Source organism: Solanum tuberosum, unplaced genomic scaffold (assembly GCF_000226075.1).
Source record: "Solanum tuberosum cultivar DM 1-3 516 R44 unplaced genomic scaffold, SolTub_3.0 scf00008, whole genome shotgun sequence".
NCBI lineage: Eukaryota > Viridiplantae > Streptophyta > Magnoliopsida > Solanales > Solanaceae > Solanum > Solanum tuberosum.
The window spans coordinates 1,218,842-1,241,750 of record NW_006238934.1 but is presented as its reverse complement, the minus strand read 5'-3'; the positions used below and the strand labels follow the sequence as shown (position 1 = coordinate 1,241,750).

The window sequence follows — 22,909 nt, the reverse complement described above, 5'->3', positions numbered from 1 at the left end:
TCTCACATCATTAATTAAATTTTAAAGCTCAAGTAAACTAAGATATTTTATCTAATCTAAAAAGTGGGTCATTTCCAAAAAAATGAAACATAAATACAGTTAGTATATAAACATAAATATTTATTATTCAACGTTGATTTTTAATGCAAGGTTGATAAGTATAAATAATTTTCACCCTAAACAATCTAACTATGATGATTGTAGTAACACTTATTATGCATTTGAATTTTCAAAAATAGTAATAATTATGTCCAAATTTTATTTTATTTTTCTTACGAAGAGTGGTATTATGCACTACAAGAAATTTAACTTAGAGTGAGATTATTGCATAATATAGACTCTAGCAAAACACCTTTTCTAATGACAATTTCTTCGTCGCAGCAAATTAAACTTTTAACCATATTTTAGTAGGATTATTTGCAGTGACAGTGTTAAAATCTCCACTAATATGTTAATTTTTGTGGTGATTTTAAGGGTCATAGCTAAAACTATATATTTTGCGGCAACAGTTTTTCGTCGCCACTGATTCATCACATATTGTGATGACAAAATAAGTTGATACTAAAAGTTGTCATAAAAGCCCTTATACTCTATATATTGTAAATGCAACTAAATGACCCTATCAATATTGAAGCAAGGATGAAAGTATTTTTGAAACTTTGAAACTCTGAGGAGCAGGGGGCGGATCTAGCCTTAAAGTACTGAGTTAACGTGAACTTAGTAATTTTATCTTAAATATTGTATAGATTTAATTTACATTGACATCATTTTTATTTTATTTTTAAAAAAATAAATCAAACTAGCATCATTTTCAGCACGTAACCTAGGGGTGCTCGACTTAACTCATGTTTTATGCCATTTAGTGAACCAACTTGTCATACGATGCCATATTCTTGAAAGAAAAAAAAATCAGAAGTTAAAAAGTTAAGCATAATTTGAAATCTCAAATCATAATTTTCGCGTTGATATATAGGTCATCCCTTCTACACTACCATGCCATCATTTCCAACAAGAGCGCGATACTTATCCTTCCTGGTAAAATTAGTGCATTCATAAGAAAGAGTTGTCGCAATAGCCATTTGTATGTAGTTAGCAACTTCATGACTTGGCTTCCCAAACTTGCAAGTGAGCTCCGGGGACAACTTGTTCAAGAATGTAACTTCATAAATCGGACTAGGGTCCATACAAAAGTAAATCAGGTCCATCCATTTCCACCCTCTTGCCGTTGTGGGATGGAATATGGTCGTCTTATTTGTTATTGCTACTGGCACAATATCGTCTGTTAACTCAGCAAATAATGATGAAAACCTAAGAGGAAATGGTTCGCGACAAGTAGTCCCCTCTGGACATATTGCAAGATCACCTTTTGTTAACAATTTCTTGATCATGGAAGCATCAGATACTCGATCACGAGTGAGTCTAATTGTTTTAATAGGTGAAAATATCTCAGATAGTCTTGAAAGAGAGTATGTAACAGCTGGGACAGGGCGACCTAGAGCTATAGAGAGAAAAAATGGGTCAAGAAGTGTCTTGTGGTTACAAATGAAGAGTATACCTGTTTTCTCTTCGGATTTCATTATAGGGGGTGGTGGGATGCCTTTAATGGTAAGACGAATGCCAAAGACCCGAAATGCATAGTATTGAAGAGGGATAGGGAGGAGTGATCTGAGGGTCATCCTCAAACAGGCAAGGAGAATGCCGAATGGCATCCAAAGAATGATGAGAAGAGACATAAGTGGTGTTGGCTTTTTGATAAGACGACCATCATGGAATATAATAGGCTTGGGAAGTTTGTTTGAACTTACCACCTTCACTTTTGGGTTTGATGGAACAAAGTAGCCTTCCTTACACAATGTCACAAAAGGAATATCAGTATCGCGATCACCCAATCCAATCTCAGGTTAAGTTTCTCCGAAAGTCCTTTTAAGAGCATCAGCCTTTTTCTTCCCAACAAGAACTCCTGGCAATCTAACAAAGCTAGTTGCTCTACCTTTATATGTTTCAATCTCCGTCCCTAAAATAATATCTACCCCTAAGTAGTCTTTCAAAAAAGGTTCCCCCATAATCCTAGGGTTGGCTGTCAAAACACAACGTTTCCCACACGATGAGAACACTTTCCATGACTCAGGATGAAGGTCTTCAGAATAGAATTTTGGCAGTACAGCACGTGCTGCTGATTCTATATCGGAAACTTTCATCCCTACAAATGTTACAAATATAAGCAGTTGAATTCCAACAGACTCTGAGATGAAATAATAAAGAAACCCCGCGAGGGGTGAAGCTAAGAGAAGAAATAGTAACCTTAAGACCCCACAAACATCGAATGCTACCAACACGAAATAAGCAAAAGAGCTTCGACTTCTTAGTAAAGTTCCATCCAAGTCAGCTACTACTGTTTCTTTTTCTCGTCCTTCTGTTGTGCAATTCTCTACAGTGGGAAATATTTTTATGCCCATATTTGTCTCTAAGAAGAATGTCCTTTAAGTTTACCCTTATTAATATATAATTCTTCTTTGGAAAATTTTATGAAGCAACAATATAAGAAAGGTTAGTTAAGCCTACGATCTTAACGTATAACGGAGGATATTAAGATAAGTTATTATATGATAACCGAATCATGAATTTCCTCACTGCTAAAACGTAGCTTGTTTGTAACCTAAAAATTAGACGGAGAGGCTTAGATTGTTTGGCAGCATATTTGACTATATGTTTTCCTTAATTAACACTTTACACGTTGTGCCCCCACAAATTAATTTGCTAACCTACTAATGAAGGTAGTAGATTAGCACCTACTCCATTTTTTAATAGGTCCTTTAAATGTCCTTATTACTTTCTAGAATTAACAGTCAAAAACATATTTAAACTATTCTACTTTGTTGTAATTCAAACTGAACTATTGATATATATTGTGAGTTTCCTATTTAAACTATCACAGCGAAACACACCCTTGTTATAAAATTGTTGTAGCCCCAGCTTGTCCACACAGGCTTTGAAATTTGGCGCCGCCACTTGGCAAATGTTCAATTGTGGGTTGAGCTTCCATGTGGAGCAATTTACCTTCACTATCCTCTGACACGCATCTATAGATTTAGACTTATATCTAAGAAAGTAAAAAAAATAAATTAATTTAAGTTCATAAGCTAGGGCTAAGTTTGTTGTTGCGTACACATAAGCTAACGATAATTTTGTTATTTAAAACTTTATATCATTAAATAAGTGCATTACTACACATTCAATCCCGCATAAAAATGATACATGATATATATAAGTATAATCTACATGAATTTTTAATTAAATCCATTACTTTATAATATTTTTGGCAAGAAATCTTTTTGCATCATTATTGAAAGGGACAATCAAAATAAAAATTCCATTATTCTTTTAGCCTTGATTCAAGGATTCTTCACAATTGTGTCAAGAGCCATATACTTATCCTTCCTGGTAAAAGTAGTACACTCATAAGAAAGAGTTTCACCAATAACCTTTTGTACATAAGTAGCAACTTCATGGCTTGATTTCCCAGACTTGCAAGTGAACTCATACGACAACTTATTCAAGAATGTAATTTCATAAGTCGGACGTGGATTCATCATAAAGAAAAATGGATCCATCCATTTCCATCCTCGCGTTGTTGTGCCATGAAACATGCTCATCTTATTCTCTATTGCCACAGGCATGATCTCATCGGTAAATTCAGCAAATAATGAAGAAAACCTAAGAAGAAATTGTCCACGATTCGTAGTCCCCTCAGGGAAAATTGTGAGATCGCGTTGTTTTAACAAATGTTTGATCATGGAAGCATCAGATGTTCGATCTCCAGTGAGTGTTATAGTTTTAATGCGCGAAAAAATGTTAAAAAATTGTGAAGTAGAGTATGTAATGACTGGAATAGGACGATCCAATGCAGCAGAGAGAAAAATGTTGTCAAGTATCGTCTTGTGACAACAAACAAAGAGTACGCCTGATTGATCTTTGGATTTCTTGATATGTAATGGTGGGATTCCATTAATGATGAGACGAATGCCAGTGGCCCAAAACGCATAGTATTGAAGAGGTATAGGGAGGAGTATTCCTATACTGATTCGCAAGCAAGCAAGGAGGAACCCGAAGGGGATCCATATGATGATGAAAAGAGATGTAAGTGGTGTTAGCTTTTTGATAAAACGACCATCATGGAATATAATAGGCTTGGGAAGTTTTTTTGTACTTACCGCCTTTACTTTTAGGTTTGATGGTACAAAGTATCCTTCGTTACACAATGTCATAAAAGGAATGTCAGTATCGCGATCACCCAAGCCAATCTCAGGTTGAGTATCTCCAAAAGTGCTTGAAAGAGTATCAGCTTTGTTCTTCCCAACAAGAACTCCGGGTGATTTAACAAAGCCAGTTGCTCTACCTTTATATGTTTGAATCTCAGTCCCTAAAACAATATCGGTCCCTAAGTAGTCCTTCAAAAATGGTTCCACCATTATCCTAGGAGTGGCAGTCAAAACACAACGTTTCCCACACGATGAGAACACTCTCCAAGACTCGGGATGAAGGTCTTCTAAATAGAATTTTGGCAGCACGTGTCGTGCTGCTGATTCTACATCGGAAACCTTCATCCATACAAAAGTAGCAAAGACAATAACTTGAATTCCAGCAAACTCCGAGATGAAATAATAAAGAATCCACGTGATGGGTGAAGCTAAGAGAAGAAATAGTAACCTTAAGACCCCACCAACATCGAAAGCTAGCAACGCGAAATAAGCAAAAGAGTTTCTAGCACGTAGTAATGTTCCATCCAAGTCCGTTACAACTGTGTCATTCTCTCGATCGATCGATGTACATTTTTCTACCATCGGAAACGTTGTTATCGCCATCTTTTCGTAGCTTAATTTAAAAGGTAATTTGAGTAAGTTGTTCAAAGGGAAAAGCATAGAAGAATCTCTGAATTTGTAACTCTATATATGTACAATCTATATATATATATATATATATATATATATATAGAGTAATTGACAAAATTAAAATGATTCTTGTAAGAGCTAGGAAGTTTGGCACCTACCTATATATGTTTTTTTAAAGAAGAAAAGGGACTATCCATATTTCAAATTTATTGGAATATTATTTTATGTGCATTAACTTTGTACATGTTTAGCACGTAGTAAAATATTGACATTCAACATATGTAGAATATTTGAGAAGTGGCACAAGTTATTCATCATAGAGGATTAGGCAGATATATAAGAGGTCGGCTTAGCATTTTTTGCTTTAAATCTCTACTTTAATTAACGGGAGAATTATACTATCTCTTATCCACATAAAGATGTAGCAAAGATAATATAATAGGAGAGTATCACTAAAGGTAAATGTACGTTAGTCGAAGCAATATCATGTAATATCGATTTGCCTATATCCTTAACAAAAATCGGGTCAAAATTGACTGAGAAGACTAATTTTTTAAAGGAAAATCTGTTGGGTATATTTGTCGTTTGTGTTCTTACTCGTGGTCTTTTGAGGTTTGCTTTGCTAGCTTCCGCATTACATCTAATTATTTCGGTTCTAACAAGTGGTATCAGAGCTACATTCAATGATGTAGCCAGGTTGGATGGTTCAATGATGGAGCCAGGTCCAATGGTTTAATGATGGAGCCAAGTTCAGTGGTTCGATAATCGATGGTTGAATCAAGTTAAAATTGGGTGTTCATCTTGGCGGGTGTAGTTCTAGCCGCAACTTATTTGACAGTAATGAAGATTTTGTTGAAGAAATTGTTTCAGAGAGGTTCTCTGTGTCGAGACATAGATCTGATGAAGGAGATCATGGAGAGGAGATGCAAGCGGCTGAAGATTATGTGAAGAAGGTAGACAAATTTAATTTGTCAGAAATTTTAGGACAAGGTGGAGATTTGTTGGGTATTAATTGCCCTGAGTTTTTTACAGTAACTATGTTTTTTCCTTTTAGGAAAAGGTTTATGGTTGACCAGTCTTTTTTTTGTAGAAAACAGTTTAGGACTCTATAAATAGAGGTTTGTTCCTTATAACTTAGTCAGCATTCACAATGTAGTCCTAGGGCTTTGAGAGTTTTGTTTTGCTAGCTTTCGCATTACACCTAATTACATCAAACCATAGACTTTAATTTACATCATCGATTTCGTGAAACGAACGATGTGGGTGTTAAGACTCTTTTCTAAAGTATAATACCTGAAAGGGAAACGAGCCAAATTAGGTAGCCACAAAGGCATAATGTGCACAAGCTTAACAAAAACCTCTCTAAACATTAATAAGTTCTCGAATACATTTTAGTTGATGGGATAAAGAAATAATAAGCCAAGATAAAATTAATTAATCTAATTAATCTCAAGATATACTTTGTACGAAAATAAAATGATGGAATCAACTATCCTATAAAGAGAATAAAATAGCTAACTTCATATATAAAATATCTCAAGTTATAAAATATTTCAATTCATAGAATATAATATTCTTTTATCTGTCCCATTTTTATAACCAAATGACCAAACTAAAGTTGTTTTTTTCCCCAAAACTTTGGAGAAGTCGGCAGCGGTAGACTAAAGTAGAGCGGCTTAGATTGTTTGGCAACATATTGACTAAATATTTGTCATAATCAAAACGCTGTGTACCCACAAGTTTAATACTATTATATAAATTTTATCGATTTAATTTTTAGATCTTATTATTAAATTGTTAATTTATATATATAAAAAGAGATTCATATTTTGTGTCAGTAGTATTGAGATTAATTGAACCTATTGATTATATGTTATATCATTCAATATTACTAGTTTTAATATACACATTTAATTACATTATATAAAATTTTATGGTGCTAACAAAATTACGGATTTCTAATGTGGCGGACTTGAGAATTTCGAAAGATTAAATCCAAAAAAAAATTGATCTAAACGGCAAAAGTACTACAAATAACTACTTAAACAGATATTACCTAATTTTAGCAAGAAAAAAATATTCAAATTACATATAAAATTTAAGTTTTTAACCTCATTTTTTAATTACAAACCCAATACAACTTGATTCAAGTATTCTTTACAACTGTGCCATCGTTTCTTGCAAGAGCCATATACTTATCCTTCCTAGTAAATGTAGTGCACTCATAAGAAAGAGTTTCAGCAATAACTTTTTGCACGTAGTTAGCCACTTTTGTTTATACATAAAGCCTTTATTCTTGGGTTTCGCGGTACATAGTACCTCTCCTTACACAATGACATATAAGGAATATCAGTATCGCAATCACCCAAACCAATCTCAGGTTGAGTTTCTCCGAAAATCCTTCTAAGAGCATTAGCCTTGTTCTTCCCAACAAGAACTCCAGGCGCTCTAACAAAGCCAGTTGCTCTACCTTTATATGTTTCAATCTCAGTCCCTAAAACAATATCTACCCCTAAGTAGTCTTTCAAAAATGGTTCCACCATAATCCTAGGGGTGGAAGTCAAAACACAACGTTTCCCACATGATGAGAACACTCTCCAAGACTCGGGATGAAGGTCTTCAGAATAGAACTTTGGAAGCACAGCACGTGCTGTTGATTCTATATCGGAGACCTTCATCCCTACAAAAGTTACAAAGATAATAACTTGGAGTCCAACAGACTCCGAGATGAAATAGTAAAGAATACTGAAAAAAGGTGAAACTAAGAGAAGAAAGAGTAACCTTAAGACCCCACCAACATCGAATGCTACCAATGCGAAATAAGCGAAAGAAGCTTTACTTCGTAGTAAAGTTCCATCCAAGTTAGCAACTATTGTATCTCTTGCTCGACCTTCCGAAGTGCATTTCTCAATAGTAGGAAATATTGTTATCCCCATTTTAATATGCTTGAAATTTACTCTCTGTGTAATCTTTATTTTTCTATTTTATGCAATTTCAAAACTTACATTTATCCACTTCTATTATGTGCTATAACACTAAGCCCGTGGTAAAGCTACATTGATTGAGATCTCTAGCATTTAATAATTGGTACAAATTGTTGAATTAAGTTACCCTTATTATTAATGTTTCTTCGGAATATTAATGTAGGTTAGTTAAGCCTACGAAAAGATAGAAATTAGCAAATGTGAGCTCTTATTTCAATTCATTTAATTAAACTAATAAAGTTAATTATGTATCGAAAGAGACAATCGAAAAATCTCATTATTTTGTTTAGATAGAAGTATTGAAAACACCTCTAAACTCGGCGCGAATTATTAGCTTCATCCTCGAACTATTGACAGCCTTAAAAACACCTCTTTACTCGACTAATTGAACTTAAAAACACACCCAATCTTGCAACATGACTGAAATACACTCATGAATTCTCACCAAGTTTATGAGAGTTTTCAACAATTATCTCGGCTTTTTATTAAGAGTCTCATGTTCCTACAAGAGTTTGAGACCACTTACTATGGTAGATTGGCAGAGGCGAACTCAGGATTTGAAGACTTTTGGTGCACCAATATAACCTAAGCTCAAATATGAGCTCTAAGCTAAACTTAAAATAACACTACACCAAATTTGGCCTATGGCAACACTAATTCTAGAGAACGCTTAAAAAGTGTTGCAAAAAGTATCTAAGAGCACACTTTTAAAGCGTGACCTTTATATCGAATTTTTGGCCACATAAATATTGGCAACACTTTGAAAGTGTGCTCTTTAAAATTATAGGTTACACTTAATAAGCGTTGTCAAATCATAGAACAATTGTCAACACTTATTTGTATATATAGCCACACTTTAAATTGTGCTATATTTTTAAGTCCAAAAACAACACTTTATAAGTGTGTCGTATTAATTCTCATAATTATTTTTTGCAATAACGAGTCCCCCTCCCCCCATATAATTTTCCCCCAATTTCTAAAATATAAGACCACAATGGGATATAATATCATTTTTGGCTAAAATTATAAAATTCCTCTGTAATATTTATCTCCCTCATTTTCTAGAAACAAAGACCTAAATTTCATTATCAAAGAAGTTTGCTCCATCTCTTCAGCTAAGCGCCCTTTCTAGATTCTCCTCTCTTATGTGATAATGCAATTTATGACCTAGAAATTTCATTCATGCTAACCCTTAAGTCTATTTGTTTGGTTGAAAAATGTGTTGGGATTTTGATTTTTTCAGGAAATGGAAAGAAAACAAGGTTTCTTCTCAGCATATAAGGAAGAGGTTGTGTGTGGGTTATCGTCGGAAGGTCTTGAGCGAAGAGTCCGTTGAGAAGTGGGTCATCCATTACTAGTTTTATTCGGAGGAAGAAGATCTCGCTTCATCAACTCTGTTTCAGGTAGGGTTTCGGTATTTCTCACAAGTTTGAGAAATTTCTGAAATTTTCACACCTTCACAACCTTCTGTGATAGTGTATGTGTGTGTGAAAGAGGAACTGTTCTTAGTGTGAATTTCTGAAGGAGAATTAGAACTTCGAGTTAAATCTCTTCTAGTTTTTAATATTATTTTGATTATATTTATATATATGATTTGTTAAGTAATTCCTATTTCTACTTGTTTCAAATTTTGTAGAATTGAATCTAAAATTAAGAATCAATATTTTCAGTTTGTGTTCTACTGGTTTCTAAGTATTGTAATTGAGTTCCTTTTTTTTATGAACTTTGCTAATTGTTATAGGTGTTTTATGCTTTTGTCTTTAAATGGTTTGATTGTTTCTTTATTTTTTGGAGTTTGGGAGTAATTAGTGAAGAACAGTCAGAAAATTAAATTGTGTTCATTGTTACGAATTTGTTATACACTTGTGCAATCATATCTATAGACATGTTGGCTACTCGAGTGAACTGAAATCATCTTATTGCTACTGTTCAGTTATATGGTTAGTGAGGATTACACTTGAGTATATAGTTTGAAGGCGAGTTGCTTGATTATAGTAGGTTATTTCTGTAGGTATTTTAAGGAATTCAAGGTTGTTCTATAAGTTATAGCTACAATTTCTCATGTTGCTTGAAGTTGCGATACAATTCAGTTTTTTATGTTTTTGAGCTGAGCTTCTTGTGATTGTCGTTATGCAATCTGAATACAAAAGAGAATTTTGCAGCTGAATGTTGTTTTTATTTTCTTTGTTGATTGATTTAGTTAAGAAGTTGTTGCGATAAAACATGTATTTTGTTGCTGCTCTAACTGAGTATTGATTTGAAAATTTTAGATTGTTAGTTACTTTTGCAAAATTTAAACCCTTGTGAAGGCTTATGCAATAAGCTGTGATTTCAAAACACATGTTATAAGCTGTAGAATTGCAAGTGGTGATTTCAAGGATAAACATGTTTTTATTCCAAGAGTACCATTGCTATCATCAGAGGTTGAAAAAATACCTATTCCTTTTAAAAGAACACAATTTCCTATATGTGCTTCACGATGACTATAAGTAAAGTAGAGGGACAAACATTAGATTATGTTGGTATCTATTTACGTGAACCAGTTTTTTCCCACGGTCAATTATGACTATAAATTGATACATGTTGTTTCTTGTCATTCTTGAATAGGCCAAATTCTACACAGGAAAATTTATAGATGTATCTTCTTGTCATTCTTAAATAGGCTTGATATATTTGATAAACTAATTGTAAATGTAAAAAATTATTGTTTGATGTCCTGCAGTTAGCAACACTCATAATCCTAACACTGGTGGTGGTGGTTTCCATGACTTTACCAGAGCATCACACAATTTTAACAAGTTGAAAATCGAAAGTTCTATGTCTGATCAAGAACAGGCGGAAGCTCAAATGGTCATAGTGGTGATGCAGGTGACAATCTTTACTTGAAATCTTCTAAATATGGAAATCAAGTTTCCTGTATATTAAGGTAAAAGTTATAAGATTTATTTTCTCATCAGTGAATAATTTTGAACTTGAAAAATTAGCACTTACGGATTTTTTTATCTAATTTGTTGTGAAAAAACACAAATCTCTTATGCTTTGGAACTTTTGGACTTGGTATCTCAAATGTTTTAAACTTTCACTTTCTAAATATCATGTAAATTTGTTAAGCCATTTTAGTTTTCATATGCTGCAGAACGACTTTTTCAAAACCTACAAATGTATCACCCAATAAAATAGTTTAACATTGTATTACTGCTTACATCTTCATTAGTTTTTACTTTTGATATATCTCAATCCAGCTAGCTGTCCTGGCTCTCGGTACTTTTGTAGTTGATGCTTTATCCTTCAATTTCTACTCTGTGAGTAGGCTGACAGTGAATGCTACATTTATTATTTTGTAAGTAGTATGATTTACTTATTTAGTTTGTATAAATGCTAGCATCTTGGTTTAATTGTCGGATTATATAATGATTATTTCATGATAATGCTTTCATATAGACTCAACATTGCATCGGAAGTTGATATGATTAACTTGCTATGTACCTGTATCTAATGACTGGATGTTTCATGTATATCCAATTAATAGAAAACTACTCCGTAATCATAGGTCATCAGCAGTAAGAGCTGCATTCCATTTCATGACGGTAAGTACTTGCGTTAGTTACTTCCTCTATGCTTATAACCTCTGCAAACTATTTTTACAAGTGTTACACTTGCAGGTGAAAAAGACATCATACACTTGGATGAAGGCATGGTCTTGTTAAGGAGATCGACCATCTATCCCTACTTTGCATTCTTATGCCAGAGTTTCACCATTTTGATTTTGGAGCGATTTCCTCAATGATGAATCTGAAAAAGTAATCAATCTCATTGACTTTGGAGAGTTAACAGAAAGAAAATAGTGGAAACAACCTTGCATTATGTAACAAGTCGAAAGAAAATGTTGTAATGAGAATATTGGTACTGCATTTCTGTCTACAGACTCAGCTTCCGATGTCTAATTGTGGAGAAGCAACATTATCTTCTTCAAAACGGTATTTTCACCGCAACTCGCTTAGTTACTTTTTTTGGTTAATTTTGTAAATAGAAGGTGAAAAACAAAGACCTGCTAGCATGAATTTGATTTAAATTTTCAGCATCTAAAGGTCATAGGCAGCAACTTTCCAATACCATATGTAAATTATGCATTACTGGTAAATTGTTCCCACATATGATCCAACCCTTCACCGTGCATAGCAGAAGCTTAGTGCGCCAACCTGCCCTTTCATTACATTATTATTATCTCTCTATGATTTTTGCTTTTTCTTTTGTATTCCACAGGCAAATGGTGGCTTTATGATGAATTCAAGTAATAATCCTGGTAGTCAGAGTGCTTCTCAGATGGGAACCATCATATTGTCCCTGTTTTCTTCGCAGTGATTCCTCTATGCTTAACTCTGATATTTTGATCTCAAGGTTTGTTCCTTTGTTCAGTTAATGCTTTTGGATTCTTTCTGACCACACATCCTTCAATCTTTAATGGATTGCTGCCAACTCTATTTTTTGTTGCTTTCTTCCAGAAAATACAAATTAGCGGTTAGTACTTGTACACTGTAAACTCAAACAAGCTGGATTAACAACTTATTTGTCTGATATTTTGCGATTGATGAAACCTCCTCAGGAGAAAATTAATATGTTCATCGTTTTAAGTTTGTTTTAAATCAGGTTAATCTCGAAATGGCTGTCATTTTTCTTTGCTACGCCAAAATTAGAAAACAAAAAATTTCCAGCTTGAGTATGAGGTTTGCTCTATTTGGTTGGTTAATGAAATAAAGATTACAAATTTCAAAAATGTGATTCTGGATAGAAATTTATTGGTTCTCTTTACCACTTAAAGTTTATAGCTTTAAGGTGTCTTTGCCTTCTTGTTGATTCATTAGCAGCTTTTCAGAATTGTACACTACATCATTTTAGGTCTACAGCCACACTAATATTTCACCTGTTGATGCAAGTAGCGCACAAACTGTAAGAGGCAAAAATATTCCACATTCTTCAGGGTCAACTCATGATTTGGTTCTTCAAAAGGTTATTTTCTTGGTTCCTTAAGGCTTTTCTCTCACTTTCTGTCCTCTGGAACCTCTCAACTGTATTTTCCTCAACTTTGTCTAGTTGTTCTTGTTGGCTGTTAGTTTGATCTTGCACAACAAGATCATTATAGTTATTATGAGTAGAAAAAGTAGATTTGGTTGCTGATTTGTATGTGTAGTTATGGCACCATCCGGCAGTCCATGCTTAGTAGTGATATTTTAGTTATTTCTAGCAAAGTGCCCTGCCAAAAAATTGTGATCAATGGTGTGTTTTACTGGTTTATAGCAGCAGAACACTTGAAATGTTGTTGACCAAAATTGTGAGCTTGTTTCTTTTCTCTCTAATATGATCCCAAGTAGATGAGCATGTGAATTCTACATTTGCGTTGGGTTTCTAGATTGGTTGATTAGAAACCATGGGCTGGTAGTGAATTTGAGTCGCAAGAATGGTCGGGACAAGATCCGGAGGTGCAGTTTGATTGACAGTTTTCTGTTAAAGTTACGCACTTTTTCTGTTATAGTTGCACACTGGAAATCTGGAATCTGGAAATCCATCAGGTTTTGAAATGAAATGATATTGAGGATTCATATAGCTAAAGCAACTAGTTTTGAATTGATGTATAGTTGTTGTTTTATAAGGTTCCATGCTTATCTTTAACATTTAGGATTCATATAGCTAAACATCTACTTTTGATGTCTTTTTCAAAATCAACTCAACAAACAGCTGACTCATTTTGTGTCCCTTCCAAAGCATTATTTTCCGGAAGGAAATAATAAAAAACCCAGAAAGGTTTTTGTAAGTTGTAACTTCTAGATTTCTGGTAAGTTAATGGATATGCATTCCCTGAAACTTTGGTCTTAGTATCATCTGGTCTCTCATAACATGAAGATCTATTAGGCCATCAACAAGAAAATTCAAGTTTATATCTTAGAAAAATTACCAAAGGAGGCGTATGGCATGTGTGCATGATATGCTTTTGGTAAATTCAACTAGGAATGACTAAAACTTTTAAAAACTAGGTTAGGGGAATAGAAAATAGGAGAGTAGAAATAAGATGCTAATGTTGAGTGTGAGCATACCTGTCAAAGGAGAGTTGAAATACAAGGAAATTACCACCCATTAAATGCAATACCAATATTAACAGCTCCTCTGTTTTTTGATAACTGTGTGATTATGAGGGTGTTGTTGGAAAAATAGTGCAGCTTCACAAATTGGACCACATCTTTCCGTAAAAATTTAAAATCCAGAACTGTTGTGCAGTGTGGAATGTGGAACTCTTTGCCTCTTCTATAATTGTTGCAATCTGATTTGTCGTAAATTCTAAATGTGTAGGGAAATGGAGGTGATCAAATTTGAAGGGTCGCTACAAGTCAATTTGATCTCATTGAAGTGGCTGATGAAGAGTTTTTGAACTATTGTAAAAGTTTGAATACATTATGTTTGATTTTGTGAAATATATTCTTTGCTAGAATATATTGAACTATTGTAAGAGTGCTTTTTGAACAATTGTGTACACATTTAGAATATTGTTGTTTAAGTATGTGTAAGTACACAAGACGTACTATCTTTTGAAGTTTATTGCAAATCTATATATTTGAATTACTTATGAGCCAATCTAATGCTTGAGATTATTTATTGCAAAATAATATTGGTGTTTTTTAATTAGAAATTGTGGCATATAAATATTTTATAGCCAAAATGATATGGCCACACTTAAAAGTGTAGCCATAGGACTGTAAATTGTGGTATGCACATGGGCAAGGACTACACTTCAAAGTGTTGTCATACATTAGATAGAAAAGGCAACACTTACAAATCGTGGGCAATAAGGAAGCTAAGGCCACGCTTAAAAGTGTAGTTGTATGAGATAGAAATGTTGCTATATGAGGTACTGGAAAGCGTGGTCTTTTTGCCTTTTAGGCTATGCTTTTAAGCATAGCTAATTAACAAATTGTGGGCAATAAGGAAGCTAAGGCCACGCTTAAAAGTGTAATTGTATGAAATAGAAATGTTGCTATTTGAGGTACATAAAAGCGTTGCCATTTTGCCTTTTAGGCTACGCTTTTAAGCGTAGCTGATAAGGCAACACATGAAAAGTGTTGCCTAAACTCTAAGGTAACGCTACTTTCGGGGACCCCTGGAAAAGTGTTGCTTAAAGTCCAAAAGTGTAGCCTTTTATCAAAGGCCACACTTTTTGCTAGTTTAGGCTACACTTTACTGGGGTGGCCGTAGACCAAAAATGGTGTAGTGTAAAAACAATAAAAAAAGGTTTTAGTTGGATTCAAACCCCGGTCTCAAGGGTGGTATCTCTAGCTTGTACCAATAGCACAAGGGCACTTCTATGCTTTTCATGGGTGCACTGTTAACTATATCTTAATTTCTACCAGTTTTTCAAAATAGATATACATATATACATATGATTTTTTTGGAAGCTAGCGGGTGCACGTGCACCCCCTCTCCAAAGTGTGGATCCGCCTCTATTAAGATTGGGGTTGCATTTAAGTTTAGTTAGTCAAGTAGAGAGGTGGTGTTCTTAAAGCAATCAATAATTCGGAGACATAATTAATAATTGAGAATAAATGTCAAAAACACACTTAAACTATACTTTTTTTTTAGTTTCATACCTAAACTATTACTTCTTAGTTTAAGAAACACTCATTTCTCTTTTATATCACTCTCATCATGGTGTGTGTAATACACTCTCTCTTTTATTTTAAAAAAATTATCACATCACACTCAACATGGACAAAACATTCAACCTTGACAAAAAATAAATAAATTGTTAGTATTAGTTAAAATTAAAAATTAAAAAAAATATTATCCAAAAAAATATTATTAATTTAATAAAATAAAATGTAAAATATTTTTCTTACCCCACTCCATCACTTCCTCTCACCACACCCCCCACCCCCCGACCATTTTTTTTGTTTAAATTTCTTTTATAAAAGTATTTAATTTTTTTTACTTCATCTCCTCCCCCTCCCCCTCAAATACTAATTTAGATATTATTTTATTTTTAAAAAATAATAATTTTGCCCACCCCACCTAACCCTCCGCTTCCAAATTTTTTTCTCATTTTTGTGTTAGATATATTCATATCGAAAATATTTTTTACTTGCCACCACAAGATTTTTTCTAATTTTTTATTTATTTATGTTATATTCGGTACATTAGTAGAATATTTTTTTTTCTAAAAATATATGTACGTACATATCTAACACAAAATGAGAAAAATGTAGAAAAAAAAAGTTAGGAGTGGAGGGTTAAATAGAATGGGGTAAAAATTTCATTTTTAAAAAAATAAAATAATATCAATTATTTTTTTTTGTGGGGGGAATTTTTTTTTATGGATATTAATACTTTAATCTTTAATTTTTAATTAATATTAATAGTTTATTATTTAATTTTTGTCAAGGTGGAATATTTTATCCATGTAATGCCATGTGTCAAGGTTTTTTCAAATAAAAGAGAGTGCATTACACACACCACTGAGGCGTGTTTCTCAAACTAAAAAGTGATAGTTTAGGTATGAAACTCACACTCTCAATAGTTTAGGTATGAAACTAAAAAAAGGGGATAGTTTAGGTGTGTTTTTGACACTTATCTCTTAATAATTTGTACCAAATTCAAAGGTGTTTTCAAATACTTCTCTCTTTTGTTTATCTTTGATGAGATAATTTTAAATTGGGAAAATAGATAATTTTAGTTACCTTAACATGATAACTCAAATCATCAACCAAAGCAGAAATTGAAATTACAATAATAACTTTAAGATGGAATTGTAGAGTTGAGTAAGCAACCTTCATTATTTCTACAATATTAGTAACATTTTCACATCATTGTTGAAAGAGATTATCAATCAAAATAAAAACTTCATTATACTTTTAGCTTGATTCAACTATTCTTCATAACTGTGCCATCGTTTCCTGCAAGAGCTATGTACTTATCCTTCCTAGTGAAAATAGTACACTCGTAAGAAAGAGTTTCCGCGATAACCTTTTGTACATAGTTAGCCACTTCATGGCTTGATTTACCTGACTTGCAAGTGAACTCATACGACAACTTATTCAAGAATGTAATTTCATAAGTCGGACGTGGATTCATGAGAAAGCTGAAAAACATGTCCATCCATTTCCATCCTCTAGCCGTTGTACCATGAAACATGCTCATCTTATTCACCATTGCCACGGGGACGATCTCATTGGTTAACTCAGCAAATAATGATGAAAACCTAAGAAGAAATGGTTCGCGACAAGTAGTCCCTTCTGGGAAAATTGTGAGATCACCTTCTTTTAATAGTTGTTTTATAATGGATGCATCAGAACCTCGTTCTCTAGTGAGTCTAATTGTTTTAATTGGTGCTATGATTTCAGAAAATCGCGAAAGAGAGTATGCAACTGCTGGGATAGGGCGACCTAACACTGTAGAGAGTAAAACAGCGTCACAAAGAGTCTTGTGACTACAAACAAAGAGTACGCCTGATTGATCTTTAGATTTCTTGATACGGGGTGGTGGGTTGCCTCTGATTATGAGACGGACACCCATGGCCCATGAGGCGTAGTATTGAAGAGGTGTAGGGAGGAGTAATCCTGCACAAGCTCGCAAACAAGATAGGAAGAAGCCGAAGGGGATCCAAAGAATGATGAGAAGAGGTATTAGCGGTGTTGGCTTTTTGATAAGACGACCATCATGGAATATAATAGGCTTGGGAAGTTTGTTTGTACTTACCGCCTTTACTTTTGGGTTTGATGGAACAATGTAGCCTTCCTTACACAATGTCACAAAAGGAATATCAGTATCGCGATCACCCAAGCCAATATCAGGTTGAGTATCTCCAAAAGTCGTTCTAAGAGCATTAGCCTTGTTCTTCCCAACAAGAACTCCGGGCGATCTAACAATGCCAGTTGCTCTACCTTTATATGTTTCAATCTCGGTCCCTAAAACAATTTCTACCCCCAAGTAGTCTTTCAAAAATGGTTCCACCATAATCCTAGGGGTGGAAGTCAAAACACAACGTTTCCCACATGATGAGAATACTCTCCAAGACTCGGGATGAAGGTCTTCAGAGTAGAACTTTGGAAGCACAGCACGTGCTGCTGATTCTATATCGGAGACCTTCATCCCTACAAAAGTTACAAAGATAATAACTTGGAGTCCAACAGACTCCGAGATGAAATAGTAAAGAATACTGAAAAAAGGTGAAACTAAGAGAAGAAATAGTAACCTTAAGACCCCACCAACATCGAATGCTACCAACGCGAAATAAGCAAAAGTAGCTTTACTTCGTAGTAAAGTTCCATCCAAGTTAGCAACTATTGTATCTCTTGCTCGACCTTCCAAAGTGCATTTCTCAATAGTAGGAGATGTTGTTATCCCCATTTTAATATGCTTGAAATTTACTCTTTGTGTAATCTTTATTTTTCTATTTTATGCCATTACATAACTTATACATTTATGCACTTATATTGTGTGCTATAACACTAAGCCCGTGGTAAAGCTACATTGTTTGACATCTCTAGCATTTAATAATTGGCACAAATTGTTGAATTCTTTTTATTAATGCTTCTTTGGAATAATGTAGGTTAGTTAAGCCTACGAAAAGATAGAAATTAGCACATGTGAGCTCTTAGTCCAATTCATTTAATTAAATTAATAAAGTTAATTACGTATCGAAAGAGACAAGTAACGAAAAATCTCATTATTTTGTTCAGAGAGAAGTATTGAAAACACCCATAAACTCAGTGTCGAACTATTAACAGCCTTAAAAACACCTCTTTACTCAACTAATTGAACTTAAATACACACCCAATCTTGCAACATGAATGAAATACACCCCTGAATTCTCACCAAGTTTAGAGGAGTTTTCAACACTTATCTCGACTTTTTATTAAGAGTCACATGCTCCTACAAGAGTTTGAGACCACTTACTATGTCATATGGTAGATCGGAGTGTGTATTTAAGTTAAGTTAGTCAAGTAGAGAGGTATTTTTAAGACCATCAATAGTTCAGGAAGACGAAATTAATAATTTGTATCAAGTTTAAGGATGTTTTCAATACTTCTCTCGTCTGTTTATCTTTGATGAGATAAATGATTGAATCTGGGCCGCATATAAACCTAATTTTAGTTACCTTAACAGGATCACTCAAATCATCAACCAAAGCAGAAATTGAAATTACAATAATAACTTTAAGGTGGAATTGTAGAGTAGAGTAAGCAACCTTCATTATTTTTATAATGTTAGTAACATTTTCACATTATTGTTGATCAAATTAATAAAAACTTCTTTATACTTTTAGCTTATTCAACTTTTCTTCATAACTGTGCCATCGTTTCCTGCAAGAGCTATGTACTTATCCTTCCTGGTAAAAATAGTACACTCGTAAGAGAGAGTTTCCGCGATAACCTTTTGTACGTAGTTAGCTACTTCATGGCTTGATTTCCCAGACTTGCAAGTGTACTCATACGACAACTTATTCAAGAATGTAATTTCATAAGTGGGACGTGGATTCATCAGAAAGAAAAACATGTCCATCCATTTCCATCCTCTAGCCGTAGTACCATGAAACATGCTCATCTTATTCACCATTGCCACGGGGACGATCTCATTGGTTAGCTCAGCAAATAATGATGAAAATCTAAGAAGAAATGGTTCGCGACAAGTAGTCCCTTCTGGGAAAATTGTGAGATCACCTTCTTTTAATAGTTGTTTTATAATGGATGCATCAGAACCTCGTTCTCTAGTGAGTCTAATTGTTTTAATTGGTGCTATGATTTCAGAAAATCGCGAAAGAGAGTATGCAACTGCTGGGATAGGGCGACCTAACACTGTAGAGAGTAAAACAGCGTCACAAAGAGTCTTGTGACTACAAACAAAGAGTACGCCTGATTGATCTTTAGATTTCTTGATACGGGGTGGTGGGTTGCCTCTGATTATGAGACGGACACCCATGGCCCATGAGGCGTAGTATTGAAGAGGTGTAGGGAGGAGTAATCCTGCACAAGCTCGCAAACAAGATAGGAAGAAGCCGAAGGGGATCCAAAGAATGATGAGAAGAGACATTAGTGGTGTTGGCTTTTTGATAAGACGGCCATCATGGAATATAATAGGCTTGGGAAGTTTGTTTGTACTTACCGCCTTTACTTTTGGGTTTGATGGAACAAAGTAGCCTTCCTTACACAATGTCACAAAAGGAATATCAGTATCGCGATCACCCAAGCCAATCTCAGGTTGAGTATCTCCGAAAGTCCTTCTAAGAGCATTAGCCTTGTTCTTCCCAACAAGAACTCCGGGCGATCTAACAAAGCCAGTTGCTCTACCTTTATATGTTTCAATCTCCGTCCCTAAAACAATATCTACCCCCAAGTAGTCTTTCAAAAAAGGTTCCACCATAATCTTAGGTGTGGCAGTCAAAACACAACGTTTCCCACATGATGAGAACACTCTCCAAGACTCAGGATGAAGGTCTTCAGAATAGAATTTTGGCAACACAGCACGTGCTGCTGATTCTATATCGGAAACCTTCATCCCTACAAACGTTACAAATATAAGAACTTGAATTCCAACAGACTCGGAGATGAAATAATAAAGAATCCCCGCGAGAGGTGAAGCTAAGAGAAGAAATAGTAACCTTAAGACCCCACCAACATCGAAAGCTACCAACGCGAAATAAGCGAAAGAGCTTCTACCTCGTAGTAAGGTTCCATCCAAGTCAGTAACTAGTGTATCTTTTTCTCGTCCTTCGGATGTGCATTTCTCAACACTGGGAAAAAATGTTATGCTCATATTTGTATCTAAGAAGAATGTCCTTTAAGAATTGGAATTGTGAGCATTCCATAATTTCTTACAAAGCTTACTATATTTATACTCTTCCAATCCAATCTAGTAAAGTTATATTGATTGAGATAGCTAGCATCTGATAATTAGGCGTACCCTCGGTATCGGTTGGTTTGTTTCGGTTTGATTTTGAAGTTTATCTGTTCGACTTAGTGGTTATCGGTTTATAGATTTGCTAAATCATTATAGAACCACTAAGATATTGACTTATCGATTATCTGATTATTGGTTTAACTTATAAGATTTGACACAAAAAATAAATGATTGAAAATCACTTAGAAACATGGTGACAAACCAAATAAAACATGCACATGAGTTGATAGCTTGTATCTTGTTCAAAAGTAACACTAACACATGGTAGAATAATCGAAAGTTTGAGACGGTCAGAAATAAAAATATGAAACTAAACTCTAAGTCAAATACTTTATATATCGAATGGTATAAATATAATTTATTAATTTACTATCGATTTTGATTCGATTTTCAACCTCCTTAATTAGGGCGTAACTTGTTGAATTATGTTAAATCTTATTATTGCTTCTTTGGAAATTTACACCACAAGGTAAGGTTAGTTAAGCCTACGAAAAGAAATTACCAATAATGAGCACTCCAATTCATTAAATTAAAGCTAAGAGACACGTTAACAAAAATCTCCTCTTCTTCTTCCTTTTTTTATTTAAAAAAAAAATAGTTGATGAGATTTTTGGAAAAGAAAGTCCAAATTATTCCTTAAATTTTACTATATAAAATATTTGATTTTACCACAAATTATACTTTAGCAATGTCACTCATACCCTTGTCGTTGACAAATTTTAGTCCAGAATTACTCCAATATTTTAGCCTTGTATAAATTTACCTTCTGTTTACTTTGGTTAAATTCACGTTGGAGCTCCATTAGGACCAAGAGTATATGAAAGGATTTTCTAAGAACAAGAATATATATAAATTATTGATCTCAAAATATAACGGATAATCAATGAAGATATTAAATTACAGATGAATTAAATTAGATAGACCAAAAGCATTAACTATATATATGGCGCATATCGCGTAACATTAAATTAATGTAGTAAGACCTCTTTGTTCATATAAAGCCAATTTAATTTCCTCATTACATAGGCTTGTGCGGAGCCATGTAAAAAATATATTGTACATAACAAAATAAAATTAATTTTATGTATATATAAAAAATATTAAATATATCTTTGATTTCTTCGTATATTTACATTTAAATATTTTGAATTCCTCAGTGAATAGCCTTAGCTCATCAAAACTAAAAACTAGAATGAACGGCTCTGTTTGCCAGAATCAAGAGGTCTTTCTATAGAAACCTCCACAAAAGATTGTTTAGCAGCATTTTTTGACTATATGTTTCCTATAATTAACACGTTATATGTGTGTGTTTTGGGGTTTGGGGGAGGGGGGGATGCTAATCTACTGGGTGTAGGTGGTAGATTAGCATCCTCCCTTATTTTTACCAGCTCATCAAAGTGAGGACCAACCTTCTGTGCCCCCCTAGCTTCTACTCTCGCTATATATATATAAAGAAAGAATTCAAGAAGCATGATGAACTAAGTCACTAATGTCGTGGTGAAGGTTAGACCTTATAATATTAAAAAAATAAAATTTTGTATGTGTTAATTGAAATCAAGTTAAAAAACACGTTAATATATATGCTTAAGAGATAAGTAAAATTTATATATATATATATATATATATATATATATATATATATATATATATATATATATATATATATATATATATATATATATATATATATATATATATATATATATATATATATATATATATATATATATATATATATATATATATATATATATATATATATATATATATATATATATATATATATATATATATATATATATATATATATATATATATATATATATATATATATATATATATATATATATATATATATATATATATATATATATATATATATATATATATATATATATATATATATATATATATATATATATATATATATATATATATATATATATATATATATATATATATATATATATATATATATATATATATATATATATATATATATATATATATATATATATATATATATATATATATATATATATATATATATATAAATTTTACTCATCTCTTACGCATATATATTAAAGTGTGTTTTAA

General features: G+C 33.3%; 4 protein-coding genes, 1 long non-coding RNA gene and 1 pseudogene across 6 annotated transcripts; 1 reads left to right on the top strand and 5 right to left on the bottom strand.

Moving 5' to 3' along the window:
* Nucleotides 1-966: 966 nt before the first annotated feature.
* On the bottom strand, nucleotides 967-2,456 carry LOC102598665 (glycerol-3-phosphate 2-O-acyltransferase 6-like; annotated as a pseudogene).
* Nucleotides 2,457-3,392: 936 nt separating this feature from the next.
* LOC102598322 (glycerol-3-phosphate 2-O-acyltransferase 6-like) lies at nucleotides 3,393-4,889 on the bottom strand. The gene has a single exon (XM_015310605.1). The coding sequence runs from the start codon at nucleotides 4,860-4,862 to the stop codon at nucleotides 3,393-3,395; it is 1,470 nt and encodes a 489-aa protein (XP_015166091.1). The 5' UTR covers nucleotides 4,863-4,889.
* Nucleotides 4,890-7,035: 2,146 nt separating this feature from the next.
* On the bottom strand, nucleotides 7,036-7,825 carry LOC107061331 (glycerol-3-phosphate 2-O-acyltransferase 6-like). The gene is made up of 2 exons (XM_015310409.1): nucleotides 7,209-7,825; nucleotides 7,036-7,093 (listed from the first exon to the last, which is right to left on the bottom strand). Exons 1-2 carry the CDS (start codon nucleotides 7,823-7,825, stop codon nucleotides 7,036-7,038), a joined length of 675 nt encoding a protein of 224 aa, XP_015165895.1.
* Nucleotides 7,826-8,915: 1,090 nt separating this feature from the next.
* LOC102589381 (uncharacterized) lies at nucleotides 8,916-14,483 on the top strand. Of its 2 annotated transcripts, none has more exons than XR_366601.2 (7): nucleotides 8,916-9,276; nucleotides 10,596-10,741; nucleotides 11,403-11,460; nucleotides 11,536-11,850; nucleotides 12,137-12,271; nucleotides 12,811-12,880; nucleotides 14,216-14,483. It is a non-coding gene; the product is annotated as an uncharacterized lncRNA (long non-coding RNA). The 2 variants fall into 2 exon arrangements; XR_001473599.1 differs by having other exon boundaries at nucleotides 12,770-12,880.
* A 2,293-nt stretch (nucleotides 14,484-16,776) lies between these two features.
* LOC102597999 (glycerol-3-phosphate 2-O-acyltransferase 6-like) lies at nucleotides 16,777-18,295 on the bottom strand. Its single transcript, XM_006339221.2, has one exon. It carries the CDS (start codon nucleotides 18,260-18,262, stop codon nucleotides 16,778-16,780), a length of 1,485 nt encoding a protein of 494 aa, XP_006339283.1. The 5' UTR covers nucleotides 18,263-18,295; the 3' UTR covers nucleotide 16,777.
* Nucleotides 18,296-19,186: 891 nt separating this feature from the next.
* Nucleotides 19,187-20,698, bottom strand: LOC102588829 (glycerol-3-phosphate 2-O-acyltransferase 6-like). Its single transcript, XM_006338949.2, has one exon. It carries the CDS (start codon nucleotides 20,666-20,668, stop codon nucleotides 19,187-19,189), a length of 1,482 nt encoding a protein of 493 aa, XP_006339011.1. The 5' UTR covers nucleotides 20,669-20,698.
* Nucleotides 20,699-22,909: the final 2,211 nt, after the last annotated feature.